This window comes from Pithys albifrons, chromosome 13, assembly GCF_047495875.1.
Source record: "Pithys albifrons albifrons isolate INPA30051 chromosome 13, PitAlb_v1, whole genome shotgun sequence".
In the NCBI taxonomy this organism is placed as follows: Eukaryota; Metazoa; Chordata; class Aves; order Passeriformes; family Thamnophilidae; genus Pithys; species Pithys albifrons.
This window is the reverse complement of record NC_092470.1, coordinates 2,570,023-2,586,823: the sequence shown is the minus strand read 5'-3', so window position 1 is coordinate 2,586,823 and position 16,801 is coordinate 2,570,023. Positions and strand designations below refer to the sequence as shown.

General features: G+C 39.1%; 1 protein-coding gene across 5 annotated transcripts in view; it reads right to left on the bottom strand.

The window, feature by feature from the left end:
* Nucleotides 1-357: 357 nt before the first annotated feature.
* Nucleotides 358-16,801, bottom strand: part of TJP1 (tight junction protein 1) — a 166,989-nt gene continuing 150,545 nt past the window's right edge. For 4 of the 5 annotated variants that reach the window (XM_071568952.1, XM_071568955.1, XM_071568953.1 and 1 more), the window contains 7 exons: nt 16,465-16,559; nt 15,727-15,951; nt 9,868-10,043; nt 8,725-9,166; nt 6,479-6,696; nt 5,200-5,343; nt 358-1,920 (listed from right to left, as the gene is read on the bottom strand). In XM_071568952.1, the coding sequence (XP_071425053.1) occupies nt 1,826-1,920; nt 5,200-5,343; nt 6,479-6,696; nt 8,725-9,166; nt 9,868-10,043; nt 15,727-15,951; nt 16,465-16,559 (1,395 nt within the window). In that variant the 3' untranslated portion in view covers nt 358-1,825. The remainder of the gene's footprint in view (nt 1,921-5,199; nt 5,344-6,478; nt 6,697-8,724; nt 9,167-9,867; nt 10,044-15,726; nt 15,952-16,464; nt 16,560-16,801) is intronic. The other variant, XM_071568956.1, reaches the window with a different exon arrangement.

The following is a 16,801-nucleotide window of genomic DNA, read 5'->3' as shown; positions in this document are numbered from 1 at the left end:
AGTTAGCCATGGAATATTCCAACCAGAAAACAGGATTCTGTAGGAATATCATGAAAATTGTACAGATAGACTGTGTGTAAATCTATAGGCTAGAACACTACCAAAGCATCTGAAAGAACAGGTATAACAGTAAACCAGCACCAACATAATGATTCGAGAGATCACATCTTCTTGTATTGAGTAATTCCAATGGATCCACAGCACTTCAGCAGCCCTATTGCAGACAACTTCAACTGACTTCACCAAAGAGCTGGGCTACAGGTATGAATACCTGGCAGAATCCAGCTGTCCACTTACACAGAGAACAGAAAATCGATTGTGTCATGTTCACATAAATGCATTTCAGAAACAATGAGGTACTACAATCATCTTTATTATTTTAAAAACAGTTTTATTCTGTATATTTAGAAACGTGTAATTTTAATAACTGCAGAGAAAAAAATCAGCCACACCTGAATAGCTAATAACTCATTAACAGAATGCAGTGGTATATTATCTAAACAGTAGTAGTGCCATTGTGCCGTAATAAATTGTCTATTAGTAAAAAAATACATTTCAGGGCACATAGTACAGCATCCTTATGACAAATTACAGTAGGGATACTTTTCAAGAATTTAATCAAAGTAGAGAATTCCGAGTTATATTCTTTAAATGCAGCACTTTAAAAGGTAACAACTTTGTGCATTTTTAAAAAATGTCCTCGTTCATATATTGTAGAAATGCTGCTTTATTGCTGCAGATGTCAAAGTTCAAGGCTCAAAAGGTATGAGAATACAAAGATATCCTTAAGAAACTTTGTTTGTTTTTATATATATTTATATATATAAAAAGGTAAAGCTTATAAAAGTTAATTTACAAACCAAAAACAAAAGTGGTATGCACGCATTATATACAGGCGGTCTATAACATCTATAAATTTTCAAATGCATAGCAGAAAACATACCATCATTTTCTTCTGGTTCTCTTCTGGCTGATGAACACAAACAATACTTGTCCCTCTAAACCAAACTCACAATTTTTTTGTTGTTGTCCCCCACCCACCCCAGTCTCTCATGATATATTATCTAGGTAAGCACAAAAGCCATACAAATTTAATACAGAGAACTAAGAGAGCTAAGACTATTAAAAACATGAGGGTAAGGCATCCCTGCTGGTTAATAGGTCTGTAATAATGTGGTTAATTTACAAATCCACAGAGGCAACTGAACCATAGTCATCCCACATGCTCTCCCCCACCCCCGTTCTCATGTTTCCATATACATTAGGTAGATGTGTTTGCATTCCCTCTCAGCAGAGGAAAACTTCTAACCTGTGCTACCCCAAGCTGACTGCCCTTTCACTGGACATGTACACCAGAAGTCTTTTAAAAACTAGAGACCAAAATATAGTCCTGTGAGTTAAAAAGACATAGTTGTAAAAATGCAGGCCAAAAAGCTGTGTTTTAGATACTGGAGTATGAACCAAATTTTGTTCTTCTGTATAATTTCATTCAGATAACAACAAAATACTAGTAGTGTCCTTTAACAATTAAAAAAACAAACAAACGAAAAAAACCCAAACAAAAAACCCCCACACAAGAACAACCAAACCAAAGCATACAGAACCTGCAACCCCCTCCTTGTTCCCACTGTACACTCCCTGCTTGTGGCATGTATTGTGACCATGGTTCCAAGAGTGTACTTGCTAAATCATTGTTAGTTAAAGCAAGATGCTTAAACACTAAGATCCATTATCACTTATAGAACAGTTAATACTTGATAGAGTGGTTCAGTTTATAGGTAAGGTCCATCTCAGTTTCACATTATTTACTCTGCTAACTTAATATTTAGAAGTGGTCAATTAGGACTGAGACACAGTTTGCTCCAACAAGATAGTTTGGATCCCCGGGAAGAGACTTGTTCTGCCAGGTTTTGGGGTCACCTGTGGGAGGAAAACACAATGCTGGTGTTTAGTATCTGCTGTCACACAGTGTACATCTTGAAACAACCAAGCTTTTGGATAGGAGCTTTTAACTTCTGAAGCAACACCTGTTTTGTTTTGGGTTTTGTTGTTGCTGTTGCCTTTGGTTTTTTTAAAAAAACCCTGCAGTTTGCATGTTATTTATAAAAAATCCATTTATTTTCATATAACATAGATCAGTTACTCAAAACAGATGCTGTGGCACTCAGGAATTGTTAAGTATAACTCATTCTACTCTACAGCACCAACATAGTGCTTTCCATTGGAGAACTGTTAATAGTGAATCAGGCGTTCACTGGCTCTTTCCTAAATTGCCAGTGGAAAAAAATAAGACATTTTATAAGTTAATGTGGGTAGGATGCTTTTGAAGTGTCTTGGAACAGTTCTGAACATAGATGAGGCAAATCAGAAGTCATGTTGCAACTAAGCACTACGACACATTGGTAGTTTTATTTTCTATGATGAAAATGATTGTCGACAGGACTGTAGTCATTTTGCAACACATTCAGTAGACTTGTTTAAAAGCCTGAAATACTGATGTTCTAAAAGGGATTCCAGTTAACTGGTACATAAAAATTTACAACAGATCTCATCTACTTGTGGTCAAAGGTTTGGGTAACAATCAGTTACAAGGGAATGTCATCAGCTGCCATCTCACCAGACAAAGGTTATGTTCTACCTGCACAGCCAACTGGCTCATTTAAAAGGAGACAGTATTCTTTATTTCCCCACCTAAAAATCTCTACAAAGCGCTGTCACTACACAAAAAGTGTCATCATCCCTCTACAGCAGAAAGTGAAAAAAACACTGAAGTTGCTTAAGCCTTTCAGATAAATGACATGAAATAGCTTGGCCAAAACAGATCTGCCTCGAGAAAGGTGCAACAGTTATGGACCCCAGTCAGTCACACAGACTCAAACTGCTGAGACCTCTGCATTAAGTGAGGATGATACAAATTTTCTTGTAGAGCTCACGAAGACAAAATGAAGTACACAATGCACTGAGTGATGGCAACATCTGATGTGGGGGACAAAGAATAGGCCTGGTGTGTAGGTAGAGAATGCAAACAAATTTACTGCAACCAGCTGAGACTACTTATTTCAGTCAAAAACCTCAGTAATGCTGGAGAATTTTTCCTTTATAGATTCAGGGAATTCCATCCAAAGCTCATACGATCAAATATGTTAGGAGGGTAGAACAGGACTGTAGGACAGTCAGGTCTTAGTCTTGCACATGAAACGGGCAGACTTTCTCCAACCTTTCCTCCTGAATACCTAGTAAGGATTAAACTGTAGCCAATGCAACCTCTGGCTGTTGAGGATGTTTTTCCCACATTTATATAAAACTGCTTTGAAAAGGAAAATAAAAAAGGTGACTCCTATGTATTTTTTACGTTCCAATAGGTGTGGCCATAAAAGGCAACTTTTTTCCTTGGTCAGCTTTAATACCAGAATCATTCAAACCTTTGAAGGCGTTTAAGAGTAAAATACCAATGTATGAGGCTTAAATGTGGCAGAAAGGATGTTAGTAAGTGCAAATGAATGTCACTTTTAGGACAGAACATGGATACATTGAGAAAAGATGAGGTAGAGCAGACGACTGAGGAGAGAAAAACCCCCGAATTGCATAAACTGTTATAATAAAGCCACCTCAAGAATCAGAGTCCCATAACCAACTAATTTAGAAAGAGAGAAAACAATTATTTATTTAAGACACAGTATGGTCTACTTACATATCATAAGACAGAATTGCCTAATTTTAAAGTTTGTCTCAAAAGAGCAATGTTATGATATACATCCCATTTCAGATTAACAGAATGTGGTGTTATATTTACAGTACAGAAAGTGTTAGGGTTTCAATATACACGCTCTTGCTTTCACCCACACATGCACACACACACACACCCCGCTTTGGAAAGGGAGAGAAACATCTCAGGAACTGCAGTTATTGTTTAGACCATTTGAGTCCTCTCCCTTCACTTCAAGTAAGTTCATGAACAGGTGCTATTAAGTTACAAAGGAAGTGCTGTGTCATTTTTTACATCGTTGTCGTATCTTTTGGGACCCTATCACTTGTGAGCCCATGTTTTAACACTGCCATGTATACACACATTGTTAAATAGATGCATGCAACACATGCATAGAATAGCTTATAAAAAACAACTAAAAATTATTGCCATTAATACCTCTAGATTATTGAGCCCCCATGAAGGGGAGAGATGCTTGAATCTTTCAAAGCATCAGTGCTTTGGTGTTGACAGTGACAGATACATTAGTGACAGAAGATATGCATACATGGTGGCTTAAATGCTGGATACAGAAGTACATTGTTTGCTCAGTACTTACATCAAATGTGCACATTAATGGCTTGAACCTTCCACATGAATTTTGAAAGTAGCTGAATAAAACCTTAAGACTTCTTCCCCAGATGTGCAAACATTCCTTTTGAAATCTCTGTAACCTCACAGCCGTTTCATGAAATTGCTTGAAACTTGCCCAGAATTCTCAATTAGGCTCCTCACTGACAATTTCAGCCAATACATTCTCTCCCTCATTCCAGAAAGCCACAGTGAGGTAAAAATGAACAGGTAAATAAAATTGCAACCTAGTTGCAACTCTTACTATCAACCAGAGACTTCTGGATAAAAGGCAGTAGAGAAGAAATAGGTAGGAGCAAGCAAGAAAAGTCTTGTGGAAAACCCAGCTACATTAGAATAAATTGTAAATGCTTTTACTGAACACTATAGTTTTCTTAAATGACCCAATTGTTAGCATCAACTTGCACACATGGAAACAGTTAACAAGTGTTAAATCATGATTTATGAGCATGCAGACTGTTAAGATTTGCCAGAGTCCTATATGGTTAATTAAGCAACAGACAAACACCAGTTATGTTACAAAGGCCAATCAGAGGTACATATTCATTTCCTCTCAGTTTTAGTGCGACTATCATTTCAAGTGTATTCAGCTGTAGCAGTCCTCAAGAAAGAAGACAGAATAGAAAAATACGATATTTAATAGACTAGAGATATTACTCTTCTTCTGCTATCATGGTTTTAGCTATGAATTTGCACCATGAGTAAATGTAAGAAAGACATCTGTAATGAAAGTGAAATGGGAGAGTTTGACACAAATACAATGATTGAGTTTTTATATTACACAGCATCACCTTGAGCCAAAATAACTTAAATTATCCGATAGCACCCAAAAGCCCCAAAAGGACAGAGGGAGGACAGCATACCCGACGAGGAGTCGGAGGATTTTAGAGCAAAAGACCAACCATCAGGGGTCATAGACGCACAGTGTGGCAGGCGCAGCTCCACCGGCTTCAGGAATTTGAGTCCATGAGGCCCACACATTACCAAGGGGCTGAGAAGTGTTTCGCCTGGAGTTAAGAGAGAGAAAAATCAAAGTATTACATAATTACATTGCAGAGCTACTACTCAGCAACTCAGCTGGGAGGAAAACATGAGCATTTTGACCTGTCAGTAAAGAAACCCGCTTGGCAATATCGGTTCTCACACTCAAGTGATTTTTCAGTAGAACACGCTGCAACCTCAAAATGAAAAAGGATCAACTGTGACGATTAAATCGGGTTGGGAATTTTTTTTGCCAGAAATTTCTAAGGAGGTGCATCAAAAGAAACAAATCCCCACCATCAGTAACCAGCCTTGTTCATAGTTTCCTTTGGGCTCTCTGTGCTGAATCAAGTCTTCAGCAGCTCCAGAGACAATGACCATCATCCCAACAGTGAAAAGTATATAAACATACAGGTCTATTTTCAAATAAAAACTCCAAATATTAATGTAACATTATTCAGGTAAGGATTATGCTAATGTTTAGTTTATATAGATTTAAAGTAACTGCAGATTGCAAGTAGCAATTTTATAACTTTGCAGTTAGAGTAACACCTTGAGCTTACTGACTTGATGAAATTAGAAATCTGACAAATTAAAAAATGCAGGTACACTGGACTGTGAAAGACTATGAAAAAATAGCTCAACAGATACACTACTCAACCCTTAATTACAAGAGGGTCAGGAATATACTTTTGTTTATTTAAAAGAACTTTATTAAACAGTGAAGCTGTTTCTTTAGACAAAGTGAAAAAAAAAGCTGAGTGTTGAAAACTGTTGAACTATAATCCAAATATTTAACTCAAGACAAATCATGTGCTTTGCAATTCTTTTGGCCTTAACTGTGAGATGAGACAGAATATCTAGAATAAATCCCTGGAAATCTACAACCTCAAAGATTCTTAGTGCAGTAGGAAAGTTTTAAGTTAGTACTTAAGTCTACAAATTAAATACTCTCATAATTCAGAGCCTCCCTCTTGCTTGTAACTGTCAGTATTAAGCAGAATATTGCTCCCCTTACACATCCTGGGAGATGTATACTCTGCATCTGCATGCAGAAATCTATGTTATATATTGAAGCATATTAAGATTATTTTCATAATCTGTTTTGTTAGAATAAAACCTGTATTAAATAACACAACAGACTCCAGTGCCAGCTCTTACCTTTCTCTTTATCCAAAGGTGGAAGTATACTGTTGTCTCTGCAAACTTTGAAATATATTTCTTGCTCTATTCCCTCTGGAATGGCTCCTTGTGGTATAATAATACTAACTCCAGTCTCTATGGAGCTCAAGACACCACCATTGCTGTTAAATACACCTCTTGCTGTGGCTACAACAGTGTGTCCATCTTCCTCCTCCTCATCTTCAAGTGCTGAAGGGCTGAAGAGACAGAAAGTCTGGCAGTTTTACCAATATTTCCTTCCTGAAAGTCAGGGGCTTGCTCCCCTCTAACATTTTAGCAGAGCACAGTCTTGGATAGGCCAGCACTGATTTTTAGGAAAACTTTAATATGTCCCACACTTGAACTACTTTCATCTTAGTTGTTCTGCACAATCAAGTTTTGTCATGGCAAAACATTTTTACTAAAAAAATCCCCAACAAAACACAAACAAACAAAAACACTCCAACAAAACCCTAAAAATAAACAAACACCCTCCCCTCCCAAAAACCAAACCATCACCAAAGGCCACAAACTCTGGAAACATTCAAAAAGTAGTTAGAGCAAGAGTTCAGGCCACCTGAACCTTGTGTTTTCAAACACCTGCTCCTGGGATTATGCAGAAAGAGCTTCCCCCAGCTACACACTTCAGCTTCATAGAACCACATGTCACTAACATCTCAAAGTTTATTTTTTGTCTCAAAACTCCATTCTGACTTTAATGCTATAAGAGAAATCATTCCTGGTAAGGTCACAACAAACCCTTCTACTCATCTATACACTGAAAACAAACCTTGTAAAAAAATTTACACAATTTTTTCGAGGTTGCCAGGTGTCCTAGTTCAGCAGGAGGGACCAGCTAACCCTGTGTGGGGGTGATCAGAGCTGTGTATTCCACCCCCTCTATTCATTCCCCAAGGTCAATGGGCCATTAGCAGCAGCTGCCCAGGGAGCCATTATCACTTCACACCCAGCCTGAGGGGGGCGGAGCTGCTAATGGGCCATCAACAGCTCAACACCCCCTGGCTCCCAGAGTTAATCACCCATTGTGTGAGTCCCCGCCCAGGGGGAGGGACTGAGAGCTCCCTGAGGGTACATAAGTGGTGGGTAAGAAGACCTCGGGAACCTCTCGTCGGATCCAGAGCAGCAGCAGGACCTTGACAGGAGGAGATCACCGCTCTCGCCCAGACCACAGCCCTCGCCTGCACCAACAGGTTTTTCTTTTCCTTTTGCTCTGGACTTGGGGGAGCCACAGGGGTCTCAGCACAAGGGCAAACAAACCCCCTTGGGTTTGTGCCCCAGGACACTGGGTTATACTGCTGGGGTTTTGTGAGTTGAAAGCAATTTCCCTTGTGTGTCAGTGTTGTTATTGTAATATTATTATTAAATTTTAGGTCTGACTTATAATCTCTCTCGTGGTGAGTTCATTTCCCCTGCTGGTTCACCTTTAAACCAGCACACCAGGCTGTAACTACAGAAAAACATGTGACACCAATGGTGAGTCTGAATAGATTTCAGAACAGTTTCTAAAGAATTTCACTCAATACCAGTAATTTCGAAATTCTTAGTACTCTACAGAACCATACAGCATATAACATGTTTCAGGTGCTTAAGAACAAATAGCAAAATTTCGAGTCTGGTTCATGTATTATAATTACTTTGAAATAAGAGTAATAAAACTGTTCTGCAAATATTAGTGAAAAGAATTCAACAAGTCAGCAAATAGCTTAAGACTGTAATACCATCTGTTGCTCTTGACATAGTTCTTATAGTTAAAGCACATTAGGCAAGCACAAGCTGCTTTTAAGCAGCTGCTGGTTTGTCTCATAGCAAAGAGAACCAGTATGAAACTGCTGAATTTACTTTCTCCTTTTACAACTATTTTTGAAGTATCCCTTATGCAGTTATACCATGAGAGCTCTAAACACACAGAACAAATACAATTTGGTGTAATTTCACTTTTGGAAACAAAGTGAGAGGACAAATGACTACTCTCTACCAGATTTATAACTGTAGTATGAGAAATGGGAAATAAAAGTAATGCCATTTGGTAACAACAGAAAGCAAAATTGTACAGAGTCATAGGACATACTTTATCCAAATGCTCCTCAATGTCTTTTGGCAGAGTTTTACAATCAATCTTTCAATTATACCATCAAGAGAACCTGGAAGCATATTAAGCAAGCTGTATTTTTCACAGATGATCTCCTACAGAAGAACTAATGGAAAGCAAAGGAGCAGCAGCTTACCTTACAGGAATGGCTTTAGGCACAGCATTAACATTATTTGGTTGATATTTAGGCTTGTCGACCTGTACAGCAAAGGTGTCCATTCCACTCTCGAACTCGGGAGGCTGTGAAGAGCTGTGTGCTTTCAAAATGGGTTGAGGAGAATTGGAAGATTTGGATGGCAACTCTGGTTTATGCTGAGCTTCGTTTGGCAAGAGATTATGGTTGAATTTCGGACTCTCAAACTTGCGCTCGAAGGGCCTCGCAGCGCTGGTGTAAGGTTTGGTTGTGAAGCGGTTGTAAGAAGGAGTGACTGTTTTCTGAATCTGTTCAGTTCCATTCATGGGGCCTTTGTCAGGGAAGCTTTTCTGAGGGTAAAAAGTGGACTGCACAGTGTCCTCTCGAGAGGATCTGAAAATGGATGACTTACTCTGAGGTGGAGGAGGGTCAGACACAGAGTTAACTGCAATGCAAATAAAAATGCCAGAACTTGTCAGTCAATTTCCAGTCACATACACCGTGGTAATAAGAACACATTTCAGTCAATTCTTATCCTATTATGTAAAATATAAACAGGTTGAGCTCAGCTCTCTTACATCATTGTTCTTCCATTCCACTACACGTTTTCAGGCAAGTTACAAACACTTCATTAAACAGATACAATGGTATGACCTTTCAATAAAAAGGTTAGACTAGTTTACATCATGATCAAAAAACCTGAAAAACAGTATTAAAATACCACTGCACTTGCACAAACCAGAAAATTCAACTGAACTGGGCAACCCTCTCAATGTGAAAGGAAAACCAACTTTTTCTTCAGTTTTTAGAAGCCTACAACTATTACTCATGTCTAAAGAATTGTGGTCCAAAGAACAAAAAGGTGTATTTTTCAAGTACTGAAAGTTTTACTATATCTTTGGTGAGTCAATTGAGACAGTTAGAGGTTCTACTAACACCTGAAAGCTACAATTTCAGTCAGAACCACAAAGTAATTTCATAAAACTCAGTATCACTACAGAAGAAAGCTATCATCAGTAATAATTACCCCAAGCTTCAGTCAGAGAACAATACAGTTCCCAGTGTAGGCCTGCTGAAGCAATTCCACAGGCCCCTGACAAGCAACAGCTGTAACTGCAAGGACAGGTCAGCCTTCCAACTGCTCACCTTCAGAAAGTGCAGGTTTGTGGTGTGCTGGGAGAGACAGGACAGGACTGTTAATTGACTGTGGCTGTGTATACTGGACTGAAGGAGCAGGAGGGGGAGTTGTAACTGGAGGGACTGGCTCATAGCGTTTTTCACCAACAGGCCTGTCCATTGAGTCAGTATCAGTTGGTTTCCCCCTGTTGAAATAGAATTAAAAAACAAACATTTGATTGTTTGGTTTCCTTGTGGCTCCTCCGTTCACTGCTATTTTTTTTTTCTTCTATAATCATCTGATTTCCATCTTTTCCTATAAACATTAAACCATTATTTTCGGGAATATCCTGTCTCAAGTATAAAAACATTTATTGATAAGCACAAGAGAGTAAGACAACATTGACCTTTAGAAGATTAGTAACACAAACCAAGGCAAACAAAAGGCAGATGACATTTCAGGTGTATTTGCATAATTGCTTAACAGATCTTAATTTTTCCACTTCATTTGGAGTAATTTAAATGAAAAAAATTTCTCTAATTTAATGGGTCTTCAAAATAAAAATGTAAATTCACTTCTTTTTCAGGGGGGCATAGGTAGCTTTTGAGAATTAGCCAACATGACAATGGATTCCAGTACAACTTTTCTAAATACACCTAGTATTTGAACAATGCCATCTTAATTAGAAATGTAATCAGCTTAAGCTTCACCAGCTTTATGTGCATAGTGTAGATAACATTAAAATCTCATTTTCAAGACAGTTTTCTTATGCTGGAAGTATTTATCCACAAGTTTATTTTAGGAAATTATTGATTTCACAAATACCTGTAATTTTGCACTGTAATATCTTTATTGCACTTGCTTTCAGAATTCTCGTGTTTAAAATTTTGAGTGCACATAATGCCTGTGATGAAATATTAACAGTGAGAGGACACCTGAAAACATCCTCACATCAACAACAGTCTTACCACTTGATGTTCCTTTTCAAGTAGTCATAGCTAGTGTAAGAGCCAAGAAATCTAGGTGATGGCAAAGCAAACAGCAATAGAAGAATGAAAGAAAACAGTCATTCTATCTTGAGCATATTATTTCTTCACACTCTATGTTAGTCCTACCAGCTGTCATACGACCAGGTTGTTGAAACAAAGGGACACTATTCAGAGACAAGTTTCTGAGCAGACCTTTACCACACACATATGTACCATGGTCACATTCTGTATTTAATATGAGATTTGGTCAGTGAATTGGGTGGTCAAGATCTCAACTGGCAGATATTGAAAGTAAGAATGAGATTACACTAAGTCATTTGTTACCATCTGTACAAACCAAGTTATTCAATACATTGTTAGAATATGGGATTTATTGTCTGTTCATTTCTTTCAGACTCTTACTTATAGTCTAATTTGTAACAGCTTCTTCAGGCATAACATTCAGGGAATGGTGCTGGGTTTGTATTGTACTGCAGATCATGGACTGAGGGTACATTCAAAGCAACTGTTTCCACAGCACTATCAGCATTCCCAGTAGCAGAGCCCACACCATAAAATGCTTCTGATTGTGTTCAGCAATGACTTAAAGGACATCTCAGAACAACTGTTTATGAATACTAGGAGAGACAGAAGATCATAAGTATCCTGATGACTTCCCTTGATTTTCAACATTTCCCTTGCTTATTTATTGTAAGAAAATACATTTTACAAGAGGACAAAGTTCCCTCACTCCTTCAATTTCTGTATGCTCATAAATATGTAACAGGTAACAATTTTAGACACCAACCATCTTACTGCTTCAGAGGACTATGTTATAAAACTAAGAAAAGTACTGATCAACTGATCAAAGTCTGCTTGATGACCACATGAATGTGATGATCACTGAGCTAAACAGCATTCATATGAATAGATTTCTAAAATCAGCATTGCAAAAAGAGATCATTTTACATCTACTGTAAAGCTGCCATTCCCACTGATTTTATCCCAAGACATTCATCCAACAACACACATTACTACTGCATGCTCCCTCACTACTGTCTTCATTCCAGCTGGGAAGGAGCTGCTTTCTCAGGAAATCGCCCACCTGGAATCGCTGCTTCCCAGAAGCAAAGGGAACAAGGGGAGGGCAGCCATGCAACAGCACACAGGGAACAAACCTAATACACTCCACACCTCGCCAGAACTGCTTGCCAGCTTTCTGGGGAATAAAAAAAATGGGTAGCACATTTGGATGAAGGGAGAAGAGGAGAGAGCCGTGACAACACAAACACAACAGGCACAAAGTTGTGTTTAAGACGAAGCGCATTCTTCTGTCACAGGCTCCTGACCAAGGGGCAGGGACAATCTCAGCCACACTGCTCAGAACCTGTTCCCAGCCCAAGTGACCCACAGCACAGGGCTCACTTACCACTGCTGACTGTGTACAGAAGGTCCCCTAATTACTGACAGGCTGTTTCTAAGCTGTTTCCCACTTCATCTTCATTATGAAACTGCTACTTTAATTTGAAAGGATACAGAAATGAACCACTAGAAGGAACCAGTGGGCAACAGGCTATAAGCCTGTGGATACAGCAGCAACTGCATTGCTGATCTTCAATAAGCTCCAACTCTAACAGACTCTCAAGGGCCTGGATGCTCTTGGGTAAGTTACCTCATTCTGCAGTATATCAAGCCAAAGCAGGAACACAGTAACCAAGCAGGAACAAATCCACTGCTCTCAGCCACAGGGGTATTTGTGTCAAACTGCTTCAGCTACATCCACTGAAACACGTCCATTCACAAGTTCTACTACTTTCTTACATCAGAAAAAAAAATAAGCCTTATTCTACAGTTCTAACAACTGTAACATGCAGATATGGCATTGCTCCTACAAGGCAGCTTTAGCAACAGCACAGATTTCCTAAATTATGCAAATAACCCCCCAACAAATTAAAATAGTAAAAAAATTTGTAATGGGAAAAATACATACTGTCACCATACTTACTCAGTGGCAAAGAACTTTACATAATTTAACGTTTCCCATTAATATTTAACAGTAAAAAAGTTGTACTTATTGCTCATGAATAAATAAAATTTGTCCTCTGTACCCAGAATACATTATACAGATTATTCACAAGCAAGAGATTGCATAATCAACAGTTCCTGTATAATCCAAATTTAGCCCTGTTTATTTTTAGAACTATTTATTCACAGAATAGCAATTATCAGAGAAATTCACTGGGGAAAAAAAGATGAATGATGTGCAAGTAACAGGGTACAGTGTAGAAGCTGGTGAGAGGAGAGTCTACATATGAATGCTCTCCCAAGACAGCAGTTGGTTTGTGCTTTCACACAAGGACATTGCAGTATCCTACAGGCAGTACCATCCAACTGAGCAGTGCTCTTGTTTATCTCTTTCCACTTACATTAATATTTTAGTATTTGTCTATTTGCACACGACCGCCCTGGGTAAATTTCCTTTCCCGTGTCTGTCCCTTCCTGTCAAGGACTACATTCTTTCAAAGAGCAAAAACACAACACATGTTTGTTGCTCCGATACACAAAATTGTCAGGCTTAAAATCAGTATTATCTTATGCCTCTGTGGCTGTAAGATGTTACCTTCCCATACATACAAGCCCTGAAGTTATACCCCAACTCACAATCAAAATGAAACCAGAACTGAGCAGCCAAAGAATGGAACTGCCACAGCAGACAGAAGAGAAAGGCAGAAGTCTGGAACAATCTCTCTTGACCATTAGCTGTTCTGCAGCAAAAATTCAGTAATTGTGTATCTTTCTCATGCTTTTCAGAGTGCATGACAATGCTGCAGAATAACAAATGTACAATGAAAGTGTACAACACCCTCCATCTGAAGAACTTCACAAGGACAGCTATACCCTCATTCTTCCATAAGAAGACACCAGACAAGTGAAAAGGAAGGATAAAGAGAACATCCTTGACTGAGAAACAGAAGTGGTTACAGATTACTGTATCTTCCTTAGTACATAAAAGAGCAAAATAAGAAACAGTTACCCAATGCAGATGCAATTAGAAATAAAAGTGAAACCTTTAAAACCTATCCAGCCTTTAGAAATATTCCAAAATTCTCAAATTCACAAAGACAGACACTGGAAGACCACAGACAATGTACAAACAAATAACAGGATTCCCAAGTCCTAGCCCAAATCCTTTAAGACAAGCACTGGAGTACAGTGCATCAATTCCATGAAAGACACCTTGCACATACACTAAACATTATAAAACTTCATCTAGCTAGTTTATTACTTCACTTTAAAGATCTCATTTACATTAAGGCTCTCAGATTTTCAGCTTCACCTGACTAGTCCACGTTTCAAGCAGGGATACAACAAAAGCCTTCAAAAATGCCCAATTTTCAGGCTGCACACAGCAAGCCAAAATAGCTTTTCACAGTAACAGCTGCAACACCTTGCCTCAGTTTGAATCAAACCAAATTTAGTAACTGTGGAGAATATTCCCAAAGTTTGTGTAAGCAACCTCCAAAATAGTCAGCTTTTTACCTGAGCTAAATCTCTGCATGAGCTTTCACACAAATTCTGTATCAAAATGTTCCAACTCAAGGAAGCAAAACAATACAGGAAACAGATGTTTCCATCAATGGATTAAATTCTGGCCTTAGCAATATTCCCTAAAGGCTCAGTTTGTTAATGTCAAACATGGCTAACACATACAATCCTGTCTGCAGAAAGAATGCATACAGAACTTCAATAAATCAAAACCCTTTGCTTTGAAAGATGTTTAAGCACTACATATTAGACTAAGGAGATACTTTGTTATGTTCTGTTTATGATTATTAACAAAACACAATCAATGATCTGGATGAGGGGATCGACTGCATCCCCTCAGTAAGTTCACAGATGACACCAGGATGGATCAATGGGCCAAGGCCAACAGGTGTGAGGTTCAACAAGGCCAAATGCCAGGTCCTGCTCTTGGGTCACAACAACCCCTTGCAGGTCCAGGCTGGGGGCACAGTCACGGAAAAGCTGGAAAAAGACCTGGGGCTGCTGGTCAACAGCAGCTGAACATGAGCCCAGGTGGGCAAAGAGGCCAAAAGCACCTTGCTCGTGCCAAAAATAGTGTGGCCAGCAGGACCAGGGCAGTGACTGTCCCCCTGCACTGGGCACTGGTGAGGAACCTCAAATGTTGTGCTCAGTTTTGGGCCTCTCACTAAAAGAAAGGCATTGAGGTCCTGGAGCATATCCACAGAAAGGCAATGTAACTGGAGAAAGGTCTGAAGCTCAAGTCTGCTCTGGAGTAGCTGAAGGAGCTGCAGATGTTTAGCCCGGAGGAGGATCAGGGGAGACCTTGTCACTCTCTACAACCGACGGAAAGGAAAATGTAGCCAGGTGGGTGTTTGTCTCCTCACCCAGGCAACAAGCCATAGGCCAAGAGGAAGCTGCCTCAAATTGTGCCAGAGGAGGTTTAGGATGGATATTAGGAAATATTTCTTCACTGAAAGGGTTATCAGACATTGGAATAGGCTGCCTGGGGAAGTGGTGGAACCACCATCCCTGGAGATGAAGAAACATGTAGATGTGGTACTTGGGGACATGGTTAAGTGGTTAACCTGGCAGTGTTGGATTAATGATTGGACTCAGTGATCTTTTTTAACATAAACAATTCTACAACTGTATGTTAATAAGTGCCAAACAAAAGTAACACCTTGAAGATCCTGAAACCTACACAAATGATTCATTTACCCAAACAAAGTTATGCAGTTATGTGTTTTCAAAGTAAAGCTACACCTAAACAGTGAAACTGACTTCATGAACACAAAATTTCAATTCAATTGCATTGACATGGTAAGGATTTCTGGTTCAGTCCTACATGTCTCCTGCCTTTTCAAACTAAAACAAAAACCAAAGCCCCAAACTTACTTAGAGTAATTGCTGAAATTGAGCTGATTCTGTGAGTGTATTGGCTTGGTGGGCTCAGGATGATGGCTGGCAGGAACCTGTGCAGATGGCTTGTTTTCAAAACTCCTGCGGTCAAAGTACGAGAGCTGCTTCCGATAATACTCCTCATCTTCCTCAGGATCGTAATGGTTCGAACGCACAATATCTTCAGGTGGCTTCACTTGAGGTCTCTGTGGTTCTGGGGCCCTAACCAAGGATAAGAATAAGAATATACTGTTGCCTTGCCCAGTTGAACAAGAGTAATTACACCTGAATTACAATTCTACTTTATAATCTAGTTAGTAGATTAAAAAAACCCCAAGCATGTCATTCTTATAACTGCACACGTTGCCTTTTTTACCTGTGTTACATGGAAATTAGACAGCTGTGACATGCCATAAAGAGTGAAAATCCTTATTTCACTTTTACCTTACCTTTTCTCTTTTGTTTTACTTTCTAATTTTCTCAAATAAACATAGAAAAACTAAGACAGAGATATTTAATACATTTCTTCCTCAAAAACACTGAAAAAACATTGTGCCCTTTCCCCATTTCCCAGCAAGTACACCCACGACTCGGTGCCTTCCTTCACTGTTGACACAGAAATCATACTGGCACACTCTGACTCCTCTCTGCAGTTTCCAAATTGAACCACTAAGTTGTGTTTCTGAATATTCTACTCCCATACTGAAAAGTAAGTTTAATCAGTTGTGCATCTACCTGTAAGTTGTTTTCTCATGCTCGTACTGGCTTTGAGAAGTTGGTTTTGGACCACTCACAGCTGTGAGTGCAGGCTTAGGTGCTAGTTCTGGAGGCTGTAACAAGAAGCACAGCATATTCTCTTAGATTCAAACATTTAGAAAGGTAAAGCACTACATGATTAAGAAAACTAAGACGGCCTTCCATTCCCCCAGGAACCGAGCACAGGACAAATTGGAGGAATTCCTAGCATGATACAGTCCTTATCAGTGTTTTCACAAAAGTGCTCACCTTCTACTTTCAAAACATACCAGAGTCAGGCTGCTGAGAGGCTATTTCACAAGCAGTAAAGCTTTGT